The sequence below is a fragment of the Oryctolagus cuniculus genome, chromosome 21 (assembly GCF_051225735.1).
Source record: "Oryctolagus cuniculus isolate XC-2025 breed Fujian yellow rabbit chromosome 21, ASM5122573v1, whole genome shotgun sequence".
NCBI lineage: Eukaryota > Metazoa > Chordata > Mammalia > Lagomorpha > Leporidae > Oryctolagus > Oryctolagus cuniculus.
This window is the reverse complement of record NC_142887.1, coordinates 11,618,714-11,645,664: the sequence shown is the minus strand read 5'-3', so window position 1 is coordinate 11,645,664 and position 26,951 is coordinate 11,618,714. Positions and strand designations below refer to the sequence as shown.

Here is a 26,951-nt window from a genome sequence, read left to right as displayed (position 1 = left end):
TCCCTGCTAATGAGCCTGGGAAAGTAGCAGAGGATGGCCCAAGTGCTTGGGTTTCTGCACCCACATGGGAAGCCTGGAAGAAGCTCCTGGCCATTTGGGGAGTTAACCAGCAGATGGAAGATCCCCCCCCCCCATTCCCTCTCCCTCTCTCTTTCTCTCTCTCCAATTCTTTCAAATAAAATAAATATTTCTTTAAAGAAATGGTACAACTCCATATTCACAGAACTGTGCAACCATCCCCACAACCAATTTTAAAACATTTAAATCATCCAAAAATAAACCTGTGTCCAGTAGCCATTACTCAATTTTCCCCCAGCTCCCTCACCCCCAGGCAACAACACTACTCTACTTTCTTTCTCCATGGATTTGGGTATTCTGGACATTCCATATAAATGAAGTCATACAATATGTGATTATTTGTGTCTGGTTCTTTCACTTAGCATGTTTTACAGGATCATCCACCGTGTAGCATGTACCAGTAATTCACTCATTTTTGCCTGAGTAATATTCTGTTGTATGGATAGACCACATTTTGTTTATCCATTCATCAGATAGTGAACATCTGGGTTTCCACTTTTTGGCTACTATGAATAACGCTGCTATGAACACTATTTTCATCTTATTTGAAAGGCTGAGAGAGAGAAGTAGACACACAGACAACTTCCATCAGCTGGTTCACACCCCAGATGCCCACAGGAGCTGTGGCTAGGCCAAGCTGAAGACAGGAACTTGGAATTCCATGTGGGTGACAGGGATCCTGGTACCTTGGCCATCACCTGCTGCCTCCCACGTGTGCATTAATAAGATGTGGGAAGCAGAACAGGTGCGACATGAACTAGGTACTCTGGTATGGGATTCACGTATCTCAAGTGGTAACTTAACCTTGAACCACACTCCCACACTAAAACATTACCTATGAGTGGGATTGCTGGGTTATAGGCTAGCTCCGTATTCAATATCTTGAATCACCAGACTTTCCTAAAGCAGCTGCACCATTTTACATTCCCACCACTAATGAGGATTCCAAATTCTCCACATTTTCACCAACATTTATGTCTTTTTTATTTTAGACATACTAATAGCTGTTTTTTTTTTTTTTTTGACAGGCAGAGTGGACAGTGAGAGAGAGAGACAGAGAGAAAGGTCATCCTTTTGCCGTTGGTTCACTCTCCAATGGCCACCATGGCCAGCGCACTGCGCTGATCCGATGGCAGGAGCCAGGTGCTTCTCATGGTCTCCCATGGGGTGCAGGGCCCAAACACTTGGGCCATCCTCCACTGCATTCCCGGACCACACCAGAGAGCTGGCCTGGAAGAGGGGCAACCGGGACAGAATCCGGCGCCCCGACCGGGACTAGAACCCGGTGTGCCGGCGCCGCAAGGTAGAGGATTAGCCTAGTGAGCCGCGGCCCCGACCCCTAATAGCTGTTAATAGTATCTGGTTTTGATTTGTATTTCCCTAATGGCCAGTGATGTTGAGCATCTTTTCATGTGCTTATTCATTAACTTTTTTTTTTTTTTTTGAGAGGTAGAGTTACAGAGGGAGCAGAGGGAGAAAGGGAGTGACAGAGAGAGAGGTCTTCCATCTGCTGGTTCACTTCCCAAATGGCTGCAACAGCCAGAGCTGAGCTGATCCAAAGCCAGGAGCCAGGAGCCTCTTCCAGGTCATGGTCCCCTGCAAAGGTATAACAAGACCTGCCTCCTGCACCTGTTCTCTCTCTTTCTCTCTACCCCCTCCCTTCCTTCTTCGCCCCCTCCCTGTCAATAAACCCTTTCCCTTATTCCGGTGTTTGGTGTGTTTTGTGGTGGTCTGACACTACTAAACCAGAGTGCCAGCCCTTATTTATTAACTCTTGATGAAACAGAACCATAGTTTTGTAACCTGAGCCAAGTTTGATGAGTCTCTTTAAACCTACATCATGAGAATACCTTTTCTTCTAGAGTGGCATTTTGTATAGCTCTTAAAGGCACCACTTGGGACACCTTGGGCTGGAGACTCCACTTCAATTCCAGCTTCTTGGTAATTCACACACATCTTGAGAGGCAGTAGGAGGTGACTCAAGTATTTGGGTCCCTGCCACCCATGTGGATTGGGTTCCTAGCTCTTGGCTTCAGCCTGGTCTGGCTCTGGCTGTTGGGGACATTTGCTGAGTGAACCAGTGTATGGGAGCTCTCGGTTATGTTTCTCTGCCTTTCAAATAAAAAAAATATATATACAAAAATATTAAAATACTTCCCCTTCCAGTAAACTCAGCTGTTTCCCTGACAGGTGAAGTAAGAGATTTTTGTGGATTTTTCCAAAGAAGAAAATTGAGGACTATCCTGGGTGAGAAATTACATTATCTGTGAATTGTCTGAAGCAAGGAAAACAATCATAAGCCGGCGTATTATTTCTGATTAAGAGAATGAATGGCCCAGTTTGGTGTGTGGTTTGTTCTAACACAGTATGTTCAAGAAGTCTATTAAAGAGGCCGGCGCTGTGGTGTAACGGGTAAAGCTGCCGACTGCAATGCTGGCATCCCACATGTGCGCTGGTTCAAGACCTGGCTGCTCCACTTCCAATCCAACTCTCTGCTATGGCCTGGAAAAGCAATGGAAGATAGCCCAGGTCCTTGGGCCCCTGCACCCTCGTGGGAGACCCGGAAGTGGCTCCTGGCTCCTGATCGGCGCAGCTCCAGCCATTGCAGCCAATGGGGGAGTGAATCAGTGGATGAAAGACCTCTCTCTCTCTCTCTGCCTCTCCTCTCTCTGTGTAACTCTGACTTACAAATGAATAAATAAATCTTTTTTTTCTTTTCTTGAATAAATAAATCTTTTAAAAAATAATAAAGAGGTCCTTAAGAAGAGCGGCAAATTGACATCTTCACGTCTATTTAAATTTCTACACCCTGGTTGAAAGAGGTGAACGATGTGTCCCAAAGCCAGAGTGTCATCCAGTCTGGCTGAAGAACTTGGTATTTAAATTTGCCTTCATTTCTCTGCTCCAAAAATGTTCATTCCGAGGAATCACGCGAATTCTTTTTATTGAGCCAGGGTTCTGATTATTTTCCTGGCGCTTTAATAGGGCCGTCAGGATTGGCGAGCCGCTGGTTCTCCAAGTGTTTTCGATAAACCCTGTTTTCCAGGCGTCGCGTTCTAGCGCGGGCAGCTGCCGCTCACCACACGAACGCTTCAGGAGAAACCCGAGGCCCTGCTCTGACGGTTACGACCTTCCAGCCACCCGGCGCTCTTGCCGACAGATCTCTGAGGCGGCAGCCGGTTCGGGACACGCGGACTCCTCCATTTCCGCCACCCGGCCCACCACGCCGCTCAGGGCAGCGCCTCCCGCCACACCCAGCCGCTCCCCTTCCTCCTCCCGGCGGAACGGAGCGCTCGCCCGGCCACCCCGCGGCGCCGGAGGCCCCGCCCCATTCCCGGCCCCTCATTGGCTCTGGAGACCGGCCCCCGAGCGCCGGCTCCGGATTGGCTTACCCGGCCGCCGCTCGGCCGTCTTCCCGGGGCGCGCGGCGAGCGTGGCCACGCCCCTTACGTGCGGACGCTCGGTCGCCTCAGGAGGCTCTGTAGTCGCCGCCCAGAAGCCAGGAGGGCCGGCGGCTGGGCGAGGGGCTGCTATGGTGCTGAGTTCCCCGGCAGAGCCGACCGAGTCGGGGCGGTCGCGGCCATGAAGGTGAGAGGCCGGGGAGGCCGGGCAGACCCTTGTCGCCTGTTCTACGTGGCCAGGGCGCCCGGAGCGCCTCCTTTCTTGACGCCCCAGCGGTTAGCCGGCCGGCACCTCAGAGACCTCCGCCGGAGGGGGCCGCTGACCGGCACGGGGAGGAGAACCCGGGCTCCCGGCGCCTTTCAGGCTGCCGGGGCTGCTCCGGCCAGCGGGCCCTAGGAGCGAGGAGAGGCCGGCGGCCCCCGCGCCTTCGCCTGGTGGGCCCCTCTCCGGCCCGGCCCGGCCCTGTGCGCTTCCTCCGGGGCCCGCTGGTGCCAAGGCCTGGGCTCCGGCGTGCCTCTGCCCACGCCGTGCCCTCTCCCTCCCGGAGTCCTTGAACTAACCCGAACGTCGGGAGCGTCACGGGACCCGAGGGGAAGGAGCGACGCGGGGGAGGCAGGGGCCGGGCCAACAGGTGAGAAGCGGCGCGGGGCGGGGGTCGCACCCGGCTGGTGGTCTCTGTGGGCTTCGCGCTGGGGCCGGGACCTAGGCAGGGCGCCCGCGAACTGTGTGCGCGTCGGCCGGCGCTCGGCACGCCGCGAGCAAGTGCGGCAGCTTGCGTCCCCCAAGGTGGGAGTGAGAGCGTGGGAGCCCCGCTGGTGAGAAGTTGAGAAGGGGGGGCCGGATCCTGACCTACTTTGGGGAGACGGTTCCCTCGACTGGATGGCTGCGTTCTGCAGAGCTCTGCGCACAGCAGCGGGTGGAGGTATTGATTCCTTTGCTGAAGTTAGAGCGGACTGGGCTGAGTCAGGAGGCGATGATACTCTCTCACAGGTAGACGGTTTCGCTACTCGAAGGGAAGAGGTGGCTTGGTGTGGGTAAGGAAAATAACAGAGCGAGCTGCCGGACTAACAGTGCCTTCACAAGGCGTTAAGGACTTACTGTGGAAGACTGAAAGGGAGCGTCCAGTGGCTAGGGAAATTCAGCAGACAGTTAGCTGAACATTTCTTATGTCTTAGCCAAGAGGAAGAGCGGGTGAGGAGAACTAATTCAGAATACGGCCCCACACTTTAGGAAGGAGAAGAGACATTTGCAGGTGATGGATCCCCAAAGTGCAAAACCCACAAGAACTAGAAAGGATCCTTCTGGCTGCAGGAAGCAAGCTGGATTTTTGGAATAAGTAGCTTTTGAGCTGGGCCTTGAAGTGCTAAAATATTGTAAGAACTTGTTTTTTTAACTTTCCAATTGGCTGTTCCGAAGGTAGTGAATTACCTCAATTGATTGTTCACAGTCAGTTACAGACCGAACTCCTGTTCTACTCTTTAACTTTCCAATTTAGTTTTAAGATTTTACGTCAGTTTAGAATGCCTACTAAAATGTCTGGAAGTAGCTTTGTTTTTATCTTTTTTTTAAAGACTTACTTATTTGAAAGAATTACAGAGAAGGAGAGGCAGAAGCAGAGATCTTCCTTCTGGTTCACTCCCCAAATGGCCGCAACAGCCACTGTTGGGCCAGCCAAATCCAGGAGTTTCTTCTGGGTCTTCCATGTGGGTGCAGGAGTCCAAGGCCTTTGGCCATCTGCTGCTTTCCCAGGCGCATTAGCAGGGAGCTAGATTGGAAGTGTACTTGAACTGGCACCCGTATGGGATGCCAACACTGCAGGTGGACTCTTAATCTTCTACAGCACAGTGTTGCTGCCCCGCCCTTCTAGAAGATTTATTTAGTAGCTTCACTTTCTAAAGCCATCAATTTGATATGGTAAGATACAAAAACAAAGCAGAGGTCTTATATACCTGTTCACAAATATCTCAAAGTATGCCAGTACCTTTTTTTTTTTTTTTTTATAATTTTTTTGACAGGCAGAGTTAGAGAGAAAGGTCTTCCTTCTGTTGGTTCACCCCCCAAATGGCTGCTACAGCCGGCGCGCTGCACCGATCCGAAGCCAGGTGCTTCCTCCTGGTCTCCCATGAGGGTGCAGGGCCCAAGGACCTGGGCCATCCTCCACTGCCTTCCCGGGCCACAGCAGAGAGCTGGACTGGAAGAGGAGCAACCGGGACTAGAACCCGGGGTACTGGCGCCGCAGGCAGATCATTAGCCTAGTGAGCTGCGGCGCCGGCCGCCAGTATCTTTATTAGCATTAAATTTGTGGCCGCTCAAGAAGCTGGATGTGGAGGAAGAGAATTAGGGACAGATCCAGTGTTAATTTTTAAGTGCTTTAAATTCAGAAGTGTCTTTTGGATGTAAGTGGAAGATACTGCTTTCTAAGTTTTAAAAGCAAAGTTGAAAATTAGAAAAGGTACTGTATTTACTGAAGCAAACTGTAGACCCAAATAGTCATTAAGCTGTGCTAGATGACTCGTCATGAATGCTGCTTTCATTTTATGTTTCTGTGAAACTTGAGCTACAACATTCAGTATTTGGGCTTCTTTCTTTATTTAACTTTATGTTGATTTATACTGAAATTGTTAAATTGTGGCTGTACTTATCTGGAGGTTACTAGGCAGAGTCAGTGATTGTAGAAGTCATGGAAATCTAACTCTGAATGATCCTGTAAGTAGTACTTCTATCAGTGGAATTAAAATTTAAAAGCTAAGCAAATAGATAAGTACATCCTCACTTAAACCTAGGAGCAGCTGATTTTAATTTATGTGTGGAATGGATATTTTCTCCTTTAATTTTATTGTTTAGTGACTGATGTTTTGAAATAGGTTTGCCTATCAAATTCATGTAACTATTTATCATTGGAGCTAATTAACTCTCTATGAAGGATTGATTTAAAAAAAATCCAAATTGTCCTGTGTTAATTTGATTTAACCCTTCTTCCTGTTCTTCATATTTGTATTGATCCTGTTTATAATTGTGCTAACCACATTCATCTTTTCATGCTCAAAATGAAACAGCAAGGAGATAGTAATTTACTAAATGTAATTTACCTATCTTTTTTTTCCTATGAAAGGTTGGGCAGTGGTGGTAAGGGTCAAGTACATTATTTAAAAAAACCTCAACATAGGGCCGGCGCCGTGGCTCAATAGGCTAATCCTCCACCTTGCGGCGCCGGCACACCGGGTTCTAGTCCCGGTTGGGGCGCCGGATTCTGTCCCGGTTGCCCCTCTTCCAGGCCAGCTCTCTGCTATGGCCAGGGAGTGCAGTGGAGGATGGCCCAGGTGCTTGGGCCCTGCACCCCATGGGAGACCAGGAAAAGCACCTGGCTCCTGGCTCCTGCCAGGATCAGCGCGGTGCGCCGGCTGCAGCGGCGGCCATTGGAGGGTGAACCAACGGCAAAGGAAGACCTTTCTCTCTCTGTCTCTCTCTCACTGTCCACTCTGCCTGTCAAAAAAAAAAAAAAAAAAAAAAAAAAAAAAAAAAAAACCTCAACATAAAGAAAGTGATATTTATGATCTACAGCACACATTGCTATTAAAAATCTTTCGATTTGGCAAAGATCTTGCCTAAAAATACTACATTTTAAGGTCCACATCTGTTTTTGCAGCCTAGTTAATGTCCATATATTAAAGAGAGAAAGAATTTAGGATGTAATTTCTTCTTTCGTATATATGATTGGAGATTCAGTTGTCAGGAAAGCAGAATTCTCTTCAAATTTATGTCAATTGAAGCAGCAGTTTTTTTCTTTTTTTTTTGATAGGCAGAGTGGATAGTGAGAGAAAGAGACAGAAAGGTCTTCCTTTTGCCATTGGTTCACCCTCCAATGGCTGCCACGGCTGGCGCGCTGCAGCCCGCACACCGCGCTGATCCAATGCCAGGAGCCAGGTACTTATCCTGGTCTCCCATGGGGTGCAGGGCCCAAGTACTTGAGCCATCCTCCACTGCACTCCCTGGCCATAGCAGAGAGCTGGCCTGGAAGAGGGGCAACCGGGACAGAATCCGGCGCCACAGGCGGAGGACTAGCCCAGTGAGCCATGGTGCTGGCCGAGGCAGCAGTTTCAATAAGTTTTTCTGCTTCAGAGGATCATGTTTCTTAAATGGCTCTAAATAGATTGAAGACTTTGCTTATTATCTCATCTGTTTTTTCTGCTTTGCTTTGAATTCTGTAGAAAAGTTTAAACTACGAAACTGATTTTTAAAATCACTGGCACTAAGCTTTGAGACATCTTTTTCCTATTAAACACAGGGACCTTGACTTTTGGCAGTTCAAGGTTATCTGGAGTTTAAACAAAACCTGTAGTAGGAGAATTCTCTGAGGGAATTCTTTGGAAGAACTGAATCCTTGTTTGATCCTAGTAGCTTAAAACCCCTGAGAAAATTAACATTTTTGAATTTGAAACTTCCAAGGTTCATCTTTAATGTGTGAAATATATTACTGTATTTCATTTAGAGTTACAGTAAGTAAAGTAGACCTGTAGGATTATTATTACTGCTGTTTACCTATAATCAAATGACTTAGAAAAAATTTTGGTATTTAGTTTTCTTTTTTTTCCAGATTTATTTATTTATTTGAAAGAGTTACACAGAGAGAGAAGGAGAGGCAGAGAGGTCTTCCATCTGCTGGTTCACTCCCAAATGTACTGCAATGGCAGATGCTGCCCTGATCCAAAGCCAGGAGCCAGAAACTTTCTTCTGGGTCTCCCGCATGGGTACAGGGACCCAAAGACTTGGGCCATCTTCCACTACTTTCCCAGGCCGTAGCAGAGAGCTGGATTAGAAGTGGAACAGCCGGGACTAGAACCAGCGCCCATATGGGATGCTGGCACTGCAGGTGGCAACTTTACCCACTATGCCACAGCGCTGACCCCTTCTGTTGTTTTTCAGATTCCACACCTTCCCCTTTCCCCCCTTTATGGCTGTCATTTGATTGTCATGGAAACCACTCTGGCCTTTCTTCTTTTTCTTTCTTTCTTTTTTTAAAGATTTTATTTTATTTTTTTAAAGATTACTTATTTACTTATTTATTTGAGAGGTAGAGCTACAGACATTGAGAGGGAGAGACAGAGAGAAAGGTCTTCTTCTGTTGGTTCACTCCCCAAATGGCTGCAGTGGTTGGAGCTGTGCTGATCCGAAGCCAGGAGCCAGGAGCTTCTTCCGGGTCTCCCACACGGGTGCAGGGGCCCAAAGACTTGGGCCATCTTCTACTGCTTTCCCAGGCCACAGCAGAGAGCTGGATTGGAAGAGAGGCAGCCGGGACTAGAACTGGTGCTCATATGGGATGCTGGCGCTGCAGGCAGAGGATTAACCTACTGCACCACGGCGCCGGCCTGCAGATTTTATTTATTTTTGTGAGAGGTAGAGTTAGAGAGAGTGACAGACAGAGGTCTTCCATCAGGTGGTTAACTCCCCGAATGGCTGCAATGGCTGGAGCTGTGCTGATTGAAGCCAGGAGCTTCTTCCGGGTCTCCCACACGGGTGCAGGGGCCCAAACACTTGGGCCATCTTCCACTGCTTTCCCAGGCCACAGCAGAGAGCTGGATCGGAAGTGGAGCAGCCAGGACTAGAACCGGTGCCCTTATGGAATGCTGGCACTGCAGGCAGCGGCTTTACCTGCTGTGCCACAGTCCTGGCCCCATTTATTTTTCATTTCTAGTCTGGCTAGTTAATTTTACATTTGATGACATCATTAAAAGGAATCACATCCTGATGTAGTTTAGGATTCAAGATTTGTGGTAAACTTTTTGTTGATTTTTTTTAAAGTTAGCATTTTGAAGTGTCTTTACCACCCAACCTCCCTTGCTACCTCTCCCTCCAGGCCACTCGGGAGTCTAAAAGTGCATTAGGTCATTCATACACAGACACTGAATGTTTGTAACCAACTAACTGTCCTGCTAATATGCGACCTAATCAGCAGCACAACTGAGCAAGGGCAGCTTACCACCTAGTTGAGTGGAGACCAGAATGCCATCCTCCCTATAGAAAAACTGAGAAAGTACCGAGTCCGGCAAGTGCAGTTCTTTCACTGGAACCAACAATATCAAGTTCTTTTTTCCCCCAGGTAGCAGAAAGGCTTGAATGTGCTCCTCCCAAACCATTCCGTCAGAATGAATTAGGAAAATTGGCACTTAACCAGAAAAGGGCTAAACTGCTGTTGCAAAGAAATGGAACATATTGCCTCTTTTTTTTTTTTTTTTTTTTTTGACAGGCAGAGTGGACAGTGAGAGAGAGAGACAGAGAGAAAGGTCTTCCTTTGCTGTTGGTTCACCCTCCAATGGCCGCCGAGGTCGGCGCGCTGCGGCCGGTGCACCGCGCTGATCCAAAGGCAGCAGCCAGGTGCTTCTCCTGGTCTCCCATAGGGTGCAGGGCCCAAGCACTTGGGCCATCCTCCACTGCACTTCCTGGCCACAGCAGAGAGCTGGCCTGGAAGAGGGGCAGCCGGGACAGAATCCGGCGCCCCGACCGGGACTAGAACCTGGTGTGCCGGCGCAGCTAGGTGGAGGATTAGCCTATTGAGCTGCGGCGCCGGCCATATTTCCTCTTAACTTTTGTTGACTGAAATGATGGTGTGGACTGGGCTTATATCGTATGAATCCTACTGAGAGGCTGGTGGTCTGTTGTTGTGGTAACCTATGTCACTGTGCTGGAAACTGACGGTGCCACTCTCCTGGCAGATTATTTAAGTTTGTGGCTAATTCTTTGCCATCCCCTCCTATAGAGGGGAGGGAATTCCTAATTCATTCTACCTGGGGGAAAAAAGAACTTGATATTGTTGGTTCCAGTGAAAGAACTGCACTTGCCGGACTCGGTACTTTCTCAGTTTTTCTATAGGGAGGATGGCATTCTGGTCTCCACTCAACTAGGTGGTAAGCTGCCCTTGCTCAGTTGTGCTGGTGATTAGCTAGTATATTAGCAGGACCAGTCAGTTGGCCACAAAGCTTAAGTCATGTTCTCTAATTGGTGTGAAGTAAAAAAGCAAACAGTAAAATTTCCATTTGTCATATAAGGAATACGCCTTTTTGGAATTGAGGCAGAGCCACAACTCGGTGAACTTAATGCAGATTCAAAAGCCAGAGAGTTGTACCCAGTAAAGACACTGTCTTTCTAGGAACTGGGTTTGCTTAGAAAACTTAGAAGGAAATAATTTGGAAAATATGCTACAGTCTTAACTACCAAAATGGGAGTAGTGCATGCATAAAAGAAAATGAATACAGACTGATTGAACTGGAGGAAATTCAAAGGATAAGGAAGACAGAGATGGAAAGGGAAAGAATATGAACTTAGGTCTCCAAAACTTTTTTTTTTTTTAAAGAATGATTTATTTGAAAGAGTTATACACAGAGAAGGGGAGGCAGAGAGAGAGGTCTTCCATCTGCTGATTCACTCCCCAGATGGCTGAAATGGCCAGAATTGTGCTGATCTGGAGCCAGGAGCTTCTTCCAGGTCTTCCCATGTGGGAGCAGGAGCCCAAGGTCTTGGGCCATTTTCCACTGCTTTCCCAAGCCATAGCAGAGAGCTGGATGGGAAGAGGAGGAGCCGGGACTCGAACCGGTGCCCATATGGGATGCCAGCACTGCAGGTGGTGGCTTTACCTGCTGTGCCACAGTGCCGCTCCACCCCCCAATTGCTTTTATAGATCCTTCAAGTAGTAACAGGAAATTTGGACAGATTTGAGAGGGTAAGATAAGTATAGGATACTTCAAGCTTTATTAGGCAAATCGCAAGGTGACATTTGTGTGTACCTTGAGGGAACATGCATAAGAAATTCATGAAATTGGTATTTTATGGGAAAATACAGAAAGAGAAAATACAGTAAAGGGGAGGCAATGTAGACAGAGCCCAATCCTGGAAGGATTATCTTCTGAGGTGGAATCTTCAACTTGGAGGAAGAGAATAAAAATAGTTTAAATGATAGCTGCTTTTGACCCAGAAATCACCAACTTTCTCCCAATATTGGAGATATCACATAAGAAAGCATGTAGAAGAGTAAGCTAGGAAATAAAAGTTTGGGCCAGCAAACTGAAAGAAGGTACTAAATTCCACCAAAAGTTTGAGGTTGGTATGTGGGGGAAAAGGAAAGGAACTAACAGGAATCGTTAAATTGTTTAATATATTTTACTATTTATTTGAAAGGCAGAATTATAGAGAGGGAGAGACAGAAAGAGAGATGGGCTGGGCCAGACTGAATCCAGGCGCCAGTAGCTTCCTTCGGGTTTCCCACATAGGTGCAGGGGCTTAAGCACTTGGGCCATCTTCTGCTGCTTTCTCAGGCACATTAGCAGGGAGCTGGATTGGAAGTGGAGCAGCTGGGTCTTGAACCAGTACCTATTTGGGATGCTGATGCCGCAGTGCAGGCTCCAGAATCATTAATTTTTTTATATTTTATTTTATTTTTATTTTTATTTATTTTTTTGACTGGCAGAGTGGACAGTGAGAGAGAGAGAGAGAGAGAGAGAGAGAGAGAGAGAGAAAGAGAAAGGTCTTCCTTTTGCCATTGGTTCACCCTCCAATAGCTGTCGCGGCAGGCGCGCTGCGGCCGGCGCACTGCGCTGATCCGATGGCAGGAGCCAGGTACTTCTGGTCTCCCATGGGGTGCAGGGCCCAAGCACTTGGGCCATCCTCCACTGCCCTCCCTGGTCACAGCAGAGAGCTGGCCTGGAAGAGGGGCAACCGGGACAGAATCCGGTGCCCCAACCGGGACTAGAACCCGGTGTGCCGGCACCGCAAGGTGGAGGATTAGCCTATTGAGCCGCAGCGCCAGCCTTTTATTTTATTAATTTTTTTATTTGACAGAGTTAGACAGAGAGAGAGGTCTTCCCTCCGTTGGTTCATTCCCCAAATGGCCGCCACCGACCCAAAGCCAGGAGCCAGGTGCTTCCTCCTGGTCTCCCATGCAGGTTCAGGGGCCCAAGCACTTGGGCCATCCTCCACTGCCCTCCCTGGTTACAGCAGAGAGCTGGACTGGAGGAGGAGCAACCGGGACTAGAACTGACGCCCATATGGGATGCCAGCACTGCAGGCCGAGGATTAACCAAGTGAGCCATGGTGCCGGCCCCTAGAATCATGAAATTGTTATAAACTCAACTGAGGGGCAGACTATCAGGGCAAGCATTTGGTACAGTGGGTAAGTTGCTTAGGACACCTGGACCCCATGGTAGAGTCCTTGGGTTTAAGTCTTCGCTCCATTTCCAATCCAGCTTCTTGCTGTTATGTACCCTGGGAGACAGCAAATGATGGCTCAAGTACTAGAGTCCCTGCTACCCACTGAGAGACCTGGATTGAGTTCTGGGCTCCCGATTTTAACATGGTATAGCCCTAGCTGTTGTGGCATTTGGGGAGTGAACCTGCAGACAGAAGGTAGATCGAGATATCTCTGTTTCTCTCTGCCTGAGACACCTATGTCTCATTTCAGAGTACCTGGGTTCAATACCCATCTCTGGTTCCAGCTTTTTGCTAATGCATATGCTTAGAGGTGATGGTGACGGCTAAAGTATTTGGGATCCTGCCACCTAAATGGGCAATCTGGACTGACTGGCCTAGTCCTGAATTTTGCAGTCATTTGGGGAGTGAACCAATGTATGGGAGCTCTGTTTGTCCTTTTTTTTTTTTTTTTTTAAAGATTTATTTATTTGAGGCCGGCGCCGCAGCTCACTAGGCTAATCCTCCGCCTTGCGGCACCGGCACACCGGGTTCTAGTCCCGGTCGGGGCGCCGGATTCTGTCCCGGTTGCCCCTCTTCCAGGCCAGCCCTCTGCTGTGGCCAGGGAGTGCAGTGGAGGATGGCCCAGGTGCTTGGGCCCTGCACCCCATGGGAGACCAGGAAAAGCACCTGGCTCCTGGCTCCTGCCATCGGATCAGCGCGGTGCGCCGGCCGCAGCGCGCCGGCCGCGGCGGCCATTGGAGGGTGAACCAACGGCAAAGGAAGACCTTTCTCTCTGTCTCTCTCTCTCTCACTGTCCACTCTGCCTGTCAAAAAAAAAAAAAAAAAGATTTATTTATTTGAAAGAGTTACAGAGAAAGCAAGCTTCTGTCTGCTGGTTCACTCCCCAGATGGCCACAACGGGCAGAGCTGGGCTGATCTGAAGTCAGGAGTTTCTCCTGGGTCTTCCACATGGGTGATAGGGGCCCAAGAACTAGAACCATCTTTTGCTGCTTTCCCAGGTGTACTAGCAGGAAGCTGGATTGGAAGTGGAGCAGCCAGAACTCAAACCCGTGTCCATATGAGATGCTGGCACTGTACACAGCTGCTCTAGCCCCACTATGTCACAGTGCTGGCTCCAGCTGTCTTTGCCTCAAAGCAAAAACTTCACCTGAGCCTTTCTGAAAGGATTGAGGAAACCATACAGGAAAGTGAAATGCTCAAGGCCTGCGCATTATTATAAGAAGAAATGCAGACAGGTTTTGGGGAGCATGTGGCTAAGGTGTTGTGAAGCACAGTTTCACAAGTGACCACAGGCATTCTGGAGGGAATATGGAGGGTGGTGTTCCAGCTGAAACTATGTAGGCAGGAAAGAGACATCTTCCCTTACACTGAGCAGACCTTAGCCTTTTTACTAAGATTTGTTTGTTGGGGCCAATATTTTGTAGGGTAGTGGGTAAAGCCACTGCCTCAATGCTGACATCCCTTATGGGCACCTGTTTGTGTCCTGGCTGCTCCGCTTCCAATCCAGCTCTCTGCTAATGGCCTGGAAAAAGCAGCAGAAGATGGCCCAAGTGTTTGGGCTCATTACCCATGTGAGAGACCTAGATGAAGCTCCTGGTTTCGGCCTGGCCCAGTACTGGCCATTGCAGCCATCTGGGGATGATGGGAAGATCTTTGTTTCTCCTTCTCTCTGTAACCCTGACATTCAAATAAATAATAAGTCTGTCCACTGATTCACTTCCCAAATGGCCTCAACAGCCTGGGCTGAGCCAGGTCGAAATCAGGATCCAGAAGCTTCATCCAGGTCTCCCACGTGAGTGCGGGGCCCAGGGTCTTGGGCTATCTTCTGCTTTCCCAGGCACATTAGCAGGGAGCTGGGTTGGAAGTGGAACAGCCAGGATTTGAACTGACACCCATATGGGATGTTGGCACTGCAGGTGGCAGATTTACCCACTATACCACAGTGCTGTCCCCTACCTTTTTTTTTTTTTTTTTAAAGATTTGTTTATGAGCTGGTGCCGCGGCTCACTAGGCTAATCCTCCGCCTTGCGGCGCTGGCACACCGGGTTCTAGTCCCGGTCGGGGTGCCGGATTCTGTCCCAGTTGCCCCTCTTCCAGGCCAGTTCTCTGCTGTGACCAGGGAGGGCAGTGGAGGATGGCTCAAGTACTTGGGCCCTGCACCCCATGGGAGACCAGGATAAGTACCTGGCTCCTGCCATTGGATCAGCGCGGTGCGCCGGCTGCAGTGGCCATTGGAGGGTGAACCAACGACAAAAGGAAGACCTTTCTCTCTGTCTCTCTCTCTCACTGTCCACTCTGCCTTTCAAAAAAAAAAAAAAAAGTTTATGAGAGATATCTTCCATTTGCTGGTTCTTTCACTCAAATGTCTGCAACATCCAGGGCTGGAACAGGCTGTAGCTAAGGGCCAGGTCTCCCATATGGGTGGCAGGAATCTAGCTACTTGGGCCCTCATATGCTGTCTCCCAGGAGCATTAACAAGAAAGTGGTTTGGAAGTGGAGGAGCTAGGACTCAATCCCAGGCACTCTGATATGGGATGTTGGCACCCCAAATGGACCAACTAAGCACCCACCATGGGCCTTAAACTTTTTGACTTTGACTGTTTATCAGAATTATCTGAGGGAGTTTAGAAACTTCTCATACCCAGGATATACCTCAGACGAGTGAAATCAGAATCTGGGGCTAGGATCCAAGCATCACATTTTTAAAAAAGATTTATTTATTGACTTGAAAATCAGAGTTACATAGAGAAAAAGAGAGGCAGAGACAGAGTCCGCTGGTTTACTCCCCAGTTGGCTGCAATGGCTGGAGCTGTACCGATCCAAAGCCAGGAGCCAGGAGCTTCTTCCGGGTCTCCCACGTGGGTGCAGGGGCCCAAACACTTGGGCCATCTTCCGCTGCTTTCCCAGGCCACAGCAGAGAGCTGGATGGGAAGTGGAGCAGCTGGGCCTCGAACCGGCATCCTGTATGGCCAGGGCTTTAACCTGCTGCGCCACAGTGCCAGCCCCTGTACTTTTTAAAAAGGTAATATAATCTGTCCTCTTACAGTCCTCAGAATTTATGAAGGAAGGAAAGGAAACAATGCAACTGAGTGCTAAGGGAGAACATCTTGCCAAAAGTAATGAAGGTAGAATGTACACTAAATAGCAAGTTCTGGATTTTACAGGACCAACAAGATAGCAGTGTAGATTTTTCACTTATACAGGCAAAGTGGGTTTTGCAATTTACCAGTTGTGTTAAATATACCACATAAAGCTCCTAAAGCAGATAATATGAGGCACCTCTTTAAGTTTTCTAGGCTGCAACTGTGAATAAACTTAAAATGGTATTTATTTTATCTAATTGAAAGGCAGAGTGAAAGAGAGGGAAAAACAGAACTTCCATCTGTTGGTTCGTACTTCAACTGGCAACAACAGCTGGGGCTAGGCCAGGCAAGGCCAAAGCCAAGAGCCAGGAACTCCATCCTGGTCTCTCACATGGATGCAGGAGCCCAAGCACTTGGGCCATCTTCCGCTGCTTTCCAAGGTGCATTAGCAGGGAGCTGGGTCTGAAGTGGGGCAGCCGGGACTCAGATTGGGCTCCTGTGTGGGATGGCAGCGTTGCAGGTGGTCTCTTGACCTGCTGTGCCGCAACATCGGCCTGCTTATTTTTTTAAACATAACACAAGGAAAATGTTAAAACTGGTGTAATAGCTCAGTAAAATAAGTATTCCAGATTTTGGGGGGAGGGAGGAAGAGGGAGATATTCAAAATCTTTCTCCAGAATTCCCCAACTTGATCACAGGTTTCATGTCAGTTAAAGATTTTAATAATTGTACCATTAACGTGGTTTTAGCAGTTATATCCTTCCTTAATGCATTGTAAAACTGGTATGAAGGGCAAGATGTGACACTGCTGCTTTTGAAAGGGAATCTCATTTCAGATTTTTGGTTTGCTAGGTCATAATCTTTTAATTGATCTTTTGCTGAGGGCCACACTGTGGAGCAGCTGGTTAAGGTAACTCTTTTTAAAGCAGTATCCCATATTGGGGTAGTGATTTGAGACCCTGCTGCTCCACTTCCCACACGGTTTCCTGGTATTGGGCCTGTGAAGGCAGCAGCAGATGATTAAAATGCTTGGGTCCCTACCACGCATATGGAAGATTAGAGTGGAGCTCCTAGCTTTGGCCTGGCCCAGCCTTGGCTGTTATGGCCATTTGGGAAGTGAATCAGTGGAAGGAAGATTTCTCTCTCTCTCACTGTACATTTCAAATAAAATAAATAAAACTTTAATGAATCTTTACCAAGAAAAAATAATTTGGGGCTAGCACTGTGGCTTAGCAGGTTAAGCTACCACCTGCAGTGCCAGCCAGCATCCCAGATGGGCACTGGTTTCCAACTGCTTCACTTCTGATGCAGCTCATTGCTAATGTGCATGGAAAAGCAGCAGAGGATGACCCAGGTACTTGGGCCCCTGCACCCACAGGGGAGACCCAGATGAAGCTCCTGACTTCTGTCTGCCCCAGCCTTGACCATTGAGGCCATCTGCAGAGTGAACCAGCAGATGGAAGAACTTGCTGTCTGTCGATATATACTTACTCTGCTTTTCAAATAAAATAATCTCTTTTTAAAATAAATCTTTTTAAAAAAATAATTTAAGGGCCTACACTGTGGAGTAGTTGGTAAAGCTGCCATCTGCAGTGCCAGGATCCCATATGGGCACTAGTTTGAGTCCCGGCTGCTTCACTTCCAATCCAGCTCTCTGCTATGGCTTGGGAAAACAATAGAAGATGGCTCAAGTCCTTAGGCCCCTGTACCTAAGGGAGAACCAGAAGAAGCTCCTAGATTCTGGCTTTGGATTGGTCCAACTCTTACTGTTGCGGCCATTTAAGGAATGAATTCATGCATGGAAGACCTCTCTCTCTCTCTCTGTCTCTCTCTCTGTCTCTCCGTCTCTGTAACTCTGCCTTTGGAAGCATGTTCAGTTGTTTTTAAGAGAGCTTACCTTAAAAGAACTGCAGACTTGGGGCCGGCACTTTTGTGTAGTGGGTAAAGCTGCTACCTTTAGTGCTGGCATCCCATATGGCACTGGTTCGAGACCTGGCTGCTCCACTTCCAATCCAGCTATTTGCTGTGGCCTGGGAAAGCAGTAGAAGATGGCCCAAGTCCTTGGGCCCCTATACCCACATGGGAAGACCCGGAGGAAGCTCCTGGCTCCTAGTGCAGCCCTAGCTATTGCAGCCAACTGGGGGAATGAACCAATGGATAGAAGACCCCTCTCTCTCTCTGCCTTCCCTTCTCTGTGTAACTCTGACTTTCAAATAAATAAATCTTAAAAAAAAAGGAACTGTGGATGAATCTTTTGCTTAGAAAAATAATTGCTTTGAAGTAACTGTTAGTAAATCTGGATTTTGGGGGATGGCACTGTGGCGCAGCAGGTTAAAGCCCTGGCCTGAAGTCCCGGCATCCCATGTGGGTGCTGGTTCTAGTCCTGGCTGCTCCTCTTCCAATCTAGCTCTCTACTATGGCCTGGGAAAGCAGTAGAAGATGGCCCAAGTCTTTGGGCTCCTGCACCCACGTGGGAGATCGGGAAGAAGCTCCTGGCTCCTGGCTTCGGATCAGCACAGCTCCAACTATTGTGGCCATCTGGGGAGTGAACCAGTGGATAGAAGACCTCTCTCTGCCTTTACCTCTCTCTGTAACTCTGTCTTCCAAATAAATAAAATAAATCTTTTTTAAAAAATCTGGATTTTCTTGCCTTTATGGTTAAGCAAACCATGGCTCTGGAGTCTGAGTTATATATCTAGAAACTGACTTTTTTTTTTTTTTTTTTTTTTTTTTTTAAGGTTTATGTATTTACTTGAGAGGCAGAGTTACAGAGAAGGAGAGACAGAGAGGCCTTCCATCTGCTGGTTCACTCCCTAAATGGCCACAACAGCCGGAGCTGGTCTGATCAAAAGCCAGGAACCAGGAGCCTCTTCTGGGTCTCCTACTAGGGTGCATGTGTCCCCCACTAGGGTGCAGGGGCCCCAGCACTTGGCCTACACTACCTTCCTAGGCCAGCTGCAGGGAGCTGGTTTGTAATTAGAGCAGCCAGAACCTGAACTGTCACCTGTATGGGATGCTGGTGCTACAAGCAGATGCCTAACCTACTGCGCCACATTGCTGGCCCCCTGAGGTATTAGAAGTATGAATTATTAGGACTGGCAATGTGGCATAGCAGGTAAAACTACTTCCTGCAGTGCCAACGTCCTATATGGGTGCTGGTTCAAGTCCCAGTTGCTCTGCTTCCCATCCAGCTCCCTGCTAATGGCCTGGTAAAAAGCAGTAGATGATGGCCCTTGTGTTTGGGTCCCTGCACCCACATGAGAGACCAAGATGAAGCTCTTGGCTTCTTGACTGGGCCAGTGCTAGGTGTTTGTGGCTGTTTGGGGAGTGAACCAGCAGATGGAAGGTATCTCCCCCTTCTCCCTCTACCTCTCCTGTGTATGTGAGTGAGAGAGAGGGAGACTCTCCATCTCTCTCTGCAACTCTGCCTTTCAGATACATAAATAAATCTTAAAATTTTTGAAACACATGAGTATATATAGTCTTCAAGAACATGGAAAATGTGTGTTATGAAAAAACTGTTTTGGGGTCAGCACTGTGGCATGGTAGGTTAATCCTCTGCCTGTGGCACTGGCATCCCATATGGCTCTAGTTTGAGTCCTGGCTGCTCCATTTCCCATCTAGCTCCCTGCTTATGGCCTGGGAAAGCAGTGGAAGATGTCCCAAGTGCTTGGGCCCCTGTACCCATGTGGGAGAAGTGGAAGAAGCTCCTGGCTCCTGGCTTTGGATCAGCCCAGCTCCCACTGTTTTGGCCATTTGGGGAGTGAACCAGCAGATAGAAGACCTCTCTGTCTCTCTCTCTCTCTGTAACTCTGCCTCTCAAATAAATCTTTCAAAAAAACCACCCTGAATTATTTCTTTTTTTTTTTTTTTTTTTTTTTGACAGGCAGAGTGGACAGTGAGAGAGAGAGACAGAGAGAAAGGTCTTCCTTTTGCCGTTGGTTCACCCTCCAATGGCCGCCGCGGCCGGCGCGCTGCGGCTGGCGCACCGCGCTGATCCGATGGCAGGAGCCAGGAGCCAGGTGCTTTTCCTGGTCTCCCATGGGGTGCAGGGCCCAAGCACCTGGGCCATCCTCCACTGCACTCCCTGGCCACAGCAGAGGGCTGGCCTGGAAGAGGGGCAACCGGGACAGAATCCGGCACCCCGACCGGGACTAGAACCCGGTGTGCCGGCGCCGCTAGGCGGAGGATTAGCCTAGTGAGCCGCGGCGCCGGCTACCACCCTGAATTATTAAAAAAACTTTTGCACCAAAGTAAATTTGTCTTTTTTCTTAAAGATTTATTTTGGGGCCAGCGTTAGCATCCATATGGGCACCACTGGTTCACCCCCAAATGGCCTGAACAGCCAGAGCTGGATTGATCTGAAGCCAGGAGCCAGGACTTGGGCCATCTTCTACTGTTTTCCCAGGCCTGTTAGCAGGGAGTTGGATCAGAAGAGGAGCAGCCAGGACTTGAACCGATGCCCATATGGGATGCTGGTACTGTAGGCTGGGGCTTTTACCTGCCACAGAGCCAGCCCCTCCCCCTCCCTCCTTTAAGATTTATTTATTTGAAAAGCAAAATTACAGAGAGAGGGAGAGAGAGGGCTTCTATCCACTGGTTCACTCCCCGAATCGCTGCAAAGGCCGGAACTGGGCTGATCGGAAGCCAGGAGCCAGGAACTTCATCTGGGTCTTCCATGTGGGTTCAGGGGCCCAAGCACTTGGACCATTTTCTGCTGCTTTCCCAGGCCATAGCAGAGAGCTGGATGGGAAGTGGAGCAGCTGGGACCCAAACTGGCACCCATGTGGGATGTTGGCACTGTGGGCAGCGGCTTTACCTATTATGCCACAGTGCTGCCCTGCCCCTCTTTTATTTGAAGATGTATTTATTTGAAAGAGAGTGCTTCTGTCACTGATAGACTCCCCAAATGGCTGCAGTGGCCTGCACTGGGCAAGTCAGAAGCCAGGAGTTTTATCCTGATTTTCACATGGGTGCAGGCGCCCAAACACTTGGGCCATCTTAGGCTGGTTATAACAGGCCATTAGCAGGGATTGGAAGTGGAGCAGGTGGGAAATGAATTGGCACCCATATGGGATTACAGCATATACATTGCAGGAAGTGGCTTTACCTGCTATGCCGCAATGCTGGTCCTTCCTTATTTTTTTTAATAAAAATAAAATGGTTACCTATAAATGCCATAATATACTGTCCATAGCCGCAGATAGAGAACAGAGGTTTAGTGATAGTAAGTAATCTGAATTTAGGTTCTTTCTGCTAAATAATAGCTAATGGCCTATAGAACCTTAGTTTGGTATCTTGTACGATAACCAGCAGCCTAAAGTTACCAGATAGAATACATAGCACCCAGGAAATTTGAATTTAAGGTTAAAAAAAAAAAAATGAGGCCGACGCCATTGCTCAATAGGCTAATCCTCTGCCTTGCGGCGCCGGCACACCGGGTTCTAGTCCCTGTCGGGGCGCTGGATTCTGTCCCGGTTGCCCCTCTTCCAGGCCAGCTCTCTGCTATGGCCCGGGAGTGCAGTGGAGGATGGCCCAAGTGCTTGGGCGCTGCACCCCATGGGAGACCAGGATAAGTACCTGGCTCCTGACATCAGATCAGCGCAGTGGGCCGGTTGCAGCGCGCTGGCCGCGGAGGCCATTGGGGGTGAACCAACGGCAAAGGAAGACCTTTCTCTTTGTCTCTCTCTCTCACTGTCCACTCTGCCTGTCAAAAAAAAAAAAAAAATTTTTTTTTTTTTTGGTATAAGCATGTGTCAAGTGTCGAACAGGGCAACAGGGCATACTTCTCTCCAGTCTTTTTTTTTTTTTTTTCTGCCCACTGTATATGCATCTTTGTATGTTTGGATGGATGTGGGGTTTTTTTTGTTTGTTTGTTTGTTTTGTGTGTGTGTGTGTGTGTGTGTGTTAATTTGGATCATGCTGTTTTTTCCTTAACTAGATACCGTAAGTATCTCCAGTGCCAGGTATTCTTTGAAAATACAGGAAAATAATTTCTTTCCAATTAGCTTTAAATTTTGGTATCTGAAGGGATATAGGTTGAGTATTCCCTTGTCTGAAATACTTGAGACTGAAAGACCAGTTGAGCATTCCTAATCTAAATCCGAAAAATCAAAAACACTCCAAAATCAAAAACTTTGTGTCATTTTGATTCTCATAAAGTTTCAGATTGAGGCTGCCCAACCTGTTAATTCTCCAGCATGGTATCAGGGCTGAGGGTGCTAGACAGCCTAGGTTTACTCAGCTTTTTTTTTGAACAGTGTTATTTTAAACAAAACAAAACTGTATTTAAAAGAGAACGAGCTTGTATCTACTGATTCTCCAGATGACCTCAAGAGCTGGAGCTAGACCAGGCCAAAGCCAGAAGCCCAGAACTCAATTCATGTCTCCTGTGTGGGTGGCAGGACCCCAACTATTTGAGCCATCACCTACCTCCCAGCTTGTACATTAGCAGGAATCTGGTATGAGAAGCAGAGTCAGAATTTGAACCCAGACGTTCTGATGCGGGTGTGGGCAGACCAAGTGAAATGTTAAGTGTATGTCAAACGCCAGCCCTCCACTTTTAAACTGTGGCACTTGTGGTTCCTTTTCAGGCGGGGGCCACGTCTATGTGGGCTTCATGCTGTGGGCTGCTGAATGAAGTCATGGGAACCGGAGCTGTCAGGGGCCAGCAGTCAGGATTGGCAGGAGGTACCGGTCCATTCAGATTTACACCAAACCCTGATTTTTCCACCTACCCACCAGCAGCCACGGAAGGACCTAATATAGTTTGCAAAGCCTGTGGACTTTCATTTTCAGTCTTTAGAAAAAAGGTGAGTTGGATGAAATGTTGTGCACAAGACATGGATCAAAACTCTTGATTGAGGGTTATTTTGAATAGCTAATGATTTTTTTTTTTTTTTGACAGGCAGAGTGGACAGTGAGAGAGAGAGACAGAGAGAAAGGTCTTCCTTTGCCGTTGGTTCACCCTCCAATGGCCACCATGGCCGGCGCGCTGCGGCTGGCGCACCGCGCTGATCCGATGGCAGGAGCCAGGTGCTTCTCCTGGTCTCCCATGGGGTGCAGGGCCCAAGCACTTGGGCCATCCTCCACTGCATTCCCTGGCCACAGCAGAGAGCTGGCCTGGAAGAGGGGCAACCGGGACAGAATCCGGCGCCCCGACAGGGACTAGAACCCAGTGTGCCGGCGCCGCAAGGTGGAGGATTAGCCTAGTGAGTCGCGGCACTGGCCATGAATTTTCTTTTTTTTTTTAAATCTAAAGTTTAGTCTCATTAAACATTTCCCCTTTGTAAAATTATTCATTGAAAGGATTACAGTAGTGTTCATGTTTTCTGAATAGACATTGTTATTTCTCATGCTGCTTAGGCATCCTTTCTCCTGAACTCTGGTTTGTACCTTTTAATTCTTCTGATGACATTTACATTTTGAAACAAGAAATTTAGTTTGCAGTTTTATTCAGAGATGATTTACTTAGCTATGATCTCAAGTTTCAAAAAAAATTCTCTACCCATATTGTTAATTCCCCAATGAAAAAATTAGTATGATAACTACTGTTTAGATATTCAACATAAATTATTTAGTTTCCACTAGGACAGAGAGTCATTCTTAGAACCATCATGTTACTAGGCCATCTTGGTGTCTTTGCTGGTCACCGTCTAGTCCTTTGAAATAGTCGAGGGGAGAAGTGTTAACTTGTGGGAAGAGTGCATAGCCAGAAGTGACTGCATTATAGTGTCCACTTTGGTGTTCTCTGGTGGAATGGCTTTGATTGTGATTGAGGCTGTGCAACTGATTACTGCATTAGTGGGGACCTCTAATTCCTGGATTGACCTCGAGAGATCAGTTGCCTTTCTTTTAATCTGTTTGGCTTTTTTCCTTCTTTAAATGAGGAAGTTGTTCACACTGGAAAAGAACCGGAAGAGAGCTTGTAGTTGTGCTTTCTGCTCTGTGGTTGGTGTCAGCTCTGCTCTGCTAATTACATGTTTGCACCGAGGGGTGGAAAGGTTTTAATTCATTAATACAAGAGTGTGTGTTTTTCTTAAAGCCCTGTATTTCAACTTCTGTGAATCCACACGGCCTTGGCAGTGACTGTTTTGTTTTTCCTGGCTTCTGGGATGCTAAGATGCCTGTGCATGTACTTAGTGCAATAGGGAACTTCATAAGAAACAACAGTTAAATTGTAATAGAAGGCAGAAGGAAAACTAGTGTTCTCACAATGACTTACATCTTACTAGCATTAAACGTTTCTGCTCTTTTTCTTCAGCACGTATGTTGCGACTGCAAGAAAGATTTTTGCTCCGTTTGTTCAGTCTTAGAAGAAAACCTCCGTAGATGTTCTACTTGTCACCTGCTACAAGCGACGGCCTTTCAGCGCCCTCAGTTAATGCGGCTGAAGGTGAAGGATCTGCGGCAGTATCTCATGCTTAGAAATATACCGACAGACACTTGTCGGGAGAAAGAAGACTTGGTAGATCTGGTTCTGTGCCATCACGGACTAGGCTCTGAGGACCACCTGGACACAGGCAGTCTGAACTCTTCACGGTCCCAGACTTCTAGCTTTTTTACACATTCGTTTTTTTCAAACTCTACAGCCCCCTCTGCTACTGTGTCTTCGTTTCAGGGAGAGCTTATGGATAGAGATGGGACCGCCAGATCTGGAGCGCTGGCACAGGTACGAGGGTGTGACTGATTACTGAGGGCCTGGCACACTTACTCTTGGCCGTATATGGGGGAACTTCAGCACTTGAAGACTTCTGTTAAATGAGAGGTCATGGGCTGGAGCAGAGGTTCCACATGCAGCTGAACTCTACACTTGCAGCTCTCCAGATGTACAATTTCAGTGCTTAGATGCCAGGAGGCCCCAGAGTCCATTGTAAGGTCCACAAATAGTTCTTCCGTCTCTTGACCTCATTTGAAGTAATGACTGTGAAAAAGTAGCAGATACCTGTTTGTGGGACTATGTACAAGTGTCAGTGACCATAAAAAGCAATCTGGGTTGGGTGGGCTTTGTGATGCAGAGGGTTAAGTTGCTGTTGGGGATGTCTGTATCCTTTATGAGAGTAGCTGCCTCTTCTTCCAGTCCAGCTTTATGGTCATATTCCTGGGAGGCAGCAGATGATGGCTCAAGTACTTGGTGTTCTTGCCACCCATGTGATAGTGAGGGCATTTAGGGGATGAACCAATAGATAGATTTCTTTCTGTGTCTCTCTTTCTCTATCATTCTGCCTTCCAAATAAATTAAACAACAATAGTCATCTGGGGTGGGCTTTTGTCCTAGCAGTTAGGTCACCCACATCGCATATCAGAGTATCTGGATTCAAGTCCCAAATCTGGCTCCTGATCCAGCTTCCTGGTAGACCCTGGGAGGCAGCAGGTAAAGGGATCACCCACATGGAGGACCTGAATTGAGTTCTCTATTCCCAGCTTCTGCATGGTCCAACCCTGACTGTTACAGGCATTTGGAGAGGAAACCAGTGGATAGAAATTTGTTCCGTTTGTTTCTCTGCACTTAAATTACAAAAACAAAATAAAAATCAGTAGTGTTGTAGCTGGCCTTGTGACCCAGAGTTAAGCCACTGCTTGTGATTCTCTCGTCCTCTGTCAGAGTGTGATCTTGCTACTGTGCTTCCTATCCAGCTCCCTGCTAGTGTACCTGGGAAGGAAGTGGAAAGTGGCTTGAATACTTGGGCCTCCATGGGAGACCCAGATGGAGTTCTTGGCTGCTAGCTTCTGCTGGCCCATCCCTGGCTGGTGTGGACATTTGGGAGGGAGTGAACCAGCAGATAGACGATCTCTCCCTAAAATGTAAAATGTGGTCAGGGGTAGTATTTCAGGGACCAGTGTTGCAGCACAGCAGATTAAGCCACTGCCTGCAACACCAGCAGCTCATGTGAGTGCCAGTTCAAGTCCCAGCTGCTCCACTTCTGATCCAGCTCCCTGCTAATGTGCCTGGGAAAGCAGTGGGAGATGGTCCAAGAACTTGGGCCCCTGCCAGCCACGTGGGAGACCTGGATGGAGTTCCAGGCTCCTGGCTTTGGCCTGACCCAACTCTGGCTATTGAGGTCACTTGGAGAGTGAACCAGTACACAGAATATTTGTCTCTGTCTCTCCTCTCTCTAACTGTACCTTTCAGATAAACAACAACAAAAATCTTAAATTCTTTAAAATAAAAAAGAATTTTATTCCAATGAAGTCCCTGGGCATCCTGATTGAATAACATGCAAGGGTTTGTAATTGATATTCACTTGTGTATGAGTAATCCTAAAATGTTGAAAGAATTGTTTTAAACAATTTATGCATATAATATTTCCCTGAAATGGTTATTTTTTTACAAAAGGTTTATTTATTTTAAAAGCAGAGCAATAGAGATAGGGAGAGAGATCTTACATATGTTGGTTCACTCCCCAAATGGCCACAACAGCCACATGGGTGGCAGGAACCCACATGCTTGGTCCATCATCTGTTGCCTCCTAGGTGCATTTGCAAGAAGCTGGATGGGAAGTAGAATAGCTTGGACTCTCCTTACTAGTGCTCTGATCTCACGTGTCAGTGTCACAAGTGGTGGCTTTACCTGCTGAGCCACAGTGCTGGCTCTTGAAGTAGTTATTTATTTATTTAAAAGATTTATTTATTTGAAAGGCAGAGTTACAGAGAGGCAGAGGCAGAGAGAGAGAGAGGTCTTCAGTCTGCTGGTTCATTCCTGAGATGGCTGCAACGGCTAGAGCTGCACTGATCCGAAGCCAGGAGCTTCTTCCGGTTCTCCCATGCGGGTACAGGGGCCCAAGGACTTGGGCCATCTTTTGCTTTCCCAGGCCATAGCAGAGTGCTGGATCAGAAGTGGAACAGCCAGGACTCAAACCAGCGCCTATATGGGATGCCGGCACTGCAGGCAGCAGCTTTACCCACTAGGCCACAGTGTCAGCTCCCTGAAGTCATTATTTAAAGCAGAGGAACTTTCATCTAGTTGCCTTCCAAATACTCATAAATTAGATAAGGTCAAGCTGGGACTTTTTTTTTCCCCAAATAAGAGCTGTCATAATTATCATTTTTAAAAGAGATTTAGTTATTTGAAAGAGTTACAGAGAAGGAGAGGCAGAGAGAAAGAGAGAGACAGATGTTCCATCCACTGGTTTACTTTGCAAATGACTTCAACGGTCAGGGCTGGGACAGGCAAAAGCCGGGAGTTTTATC

At 47.9% G+C, this 26,951-nt stretch overlaps 1 protein-coding gene across 3 annotated transcripts in view; it reads left to right on the top strand.

Moving 5' to 3' along the window:
• The first annotated feature begins 3,492 nt into the window (after positions 1-3,492).
• RNF34 (ring finger protein 34) overlaps positions 3,493-26,951 on the top strand; it is a 29,462-nt gene continuing 6,003 nt past the window's right edge. For 2 of the 3 annotated variants that reach the window (XM_070066162.2, XM_002719738.6), the window contains exons 1-3: positions 3,493-3,666; positions 22,355-22,573; positions 24,025-24,432. In XM_070066162.2, coding sequence (XP_069922263.1) covers positions 3,661-3,666; positions 22,355-22,573; positions 24,025-24,432 — 633 coding nt within the window. In that variant the 5' untranslated portion in view covers positions 3,493-3,660. The remainder of the gene's footprint in view (positions 3,667-22,354; positions 22,574-24,024; positions 24,433-26,951) is intronic. The other variant, XM_070066164.2, reaches the window with a different exon arrangement.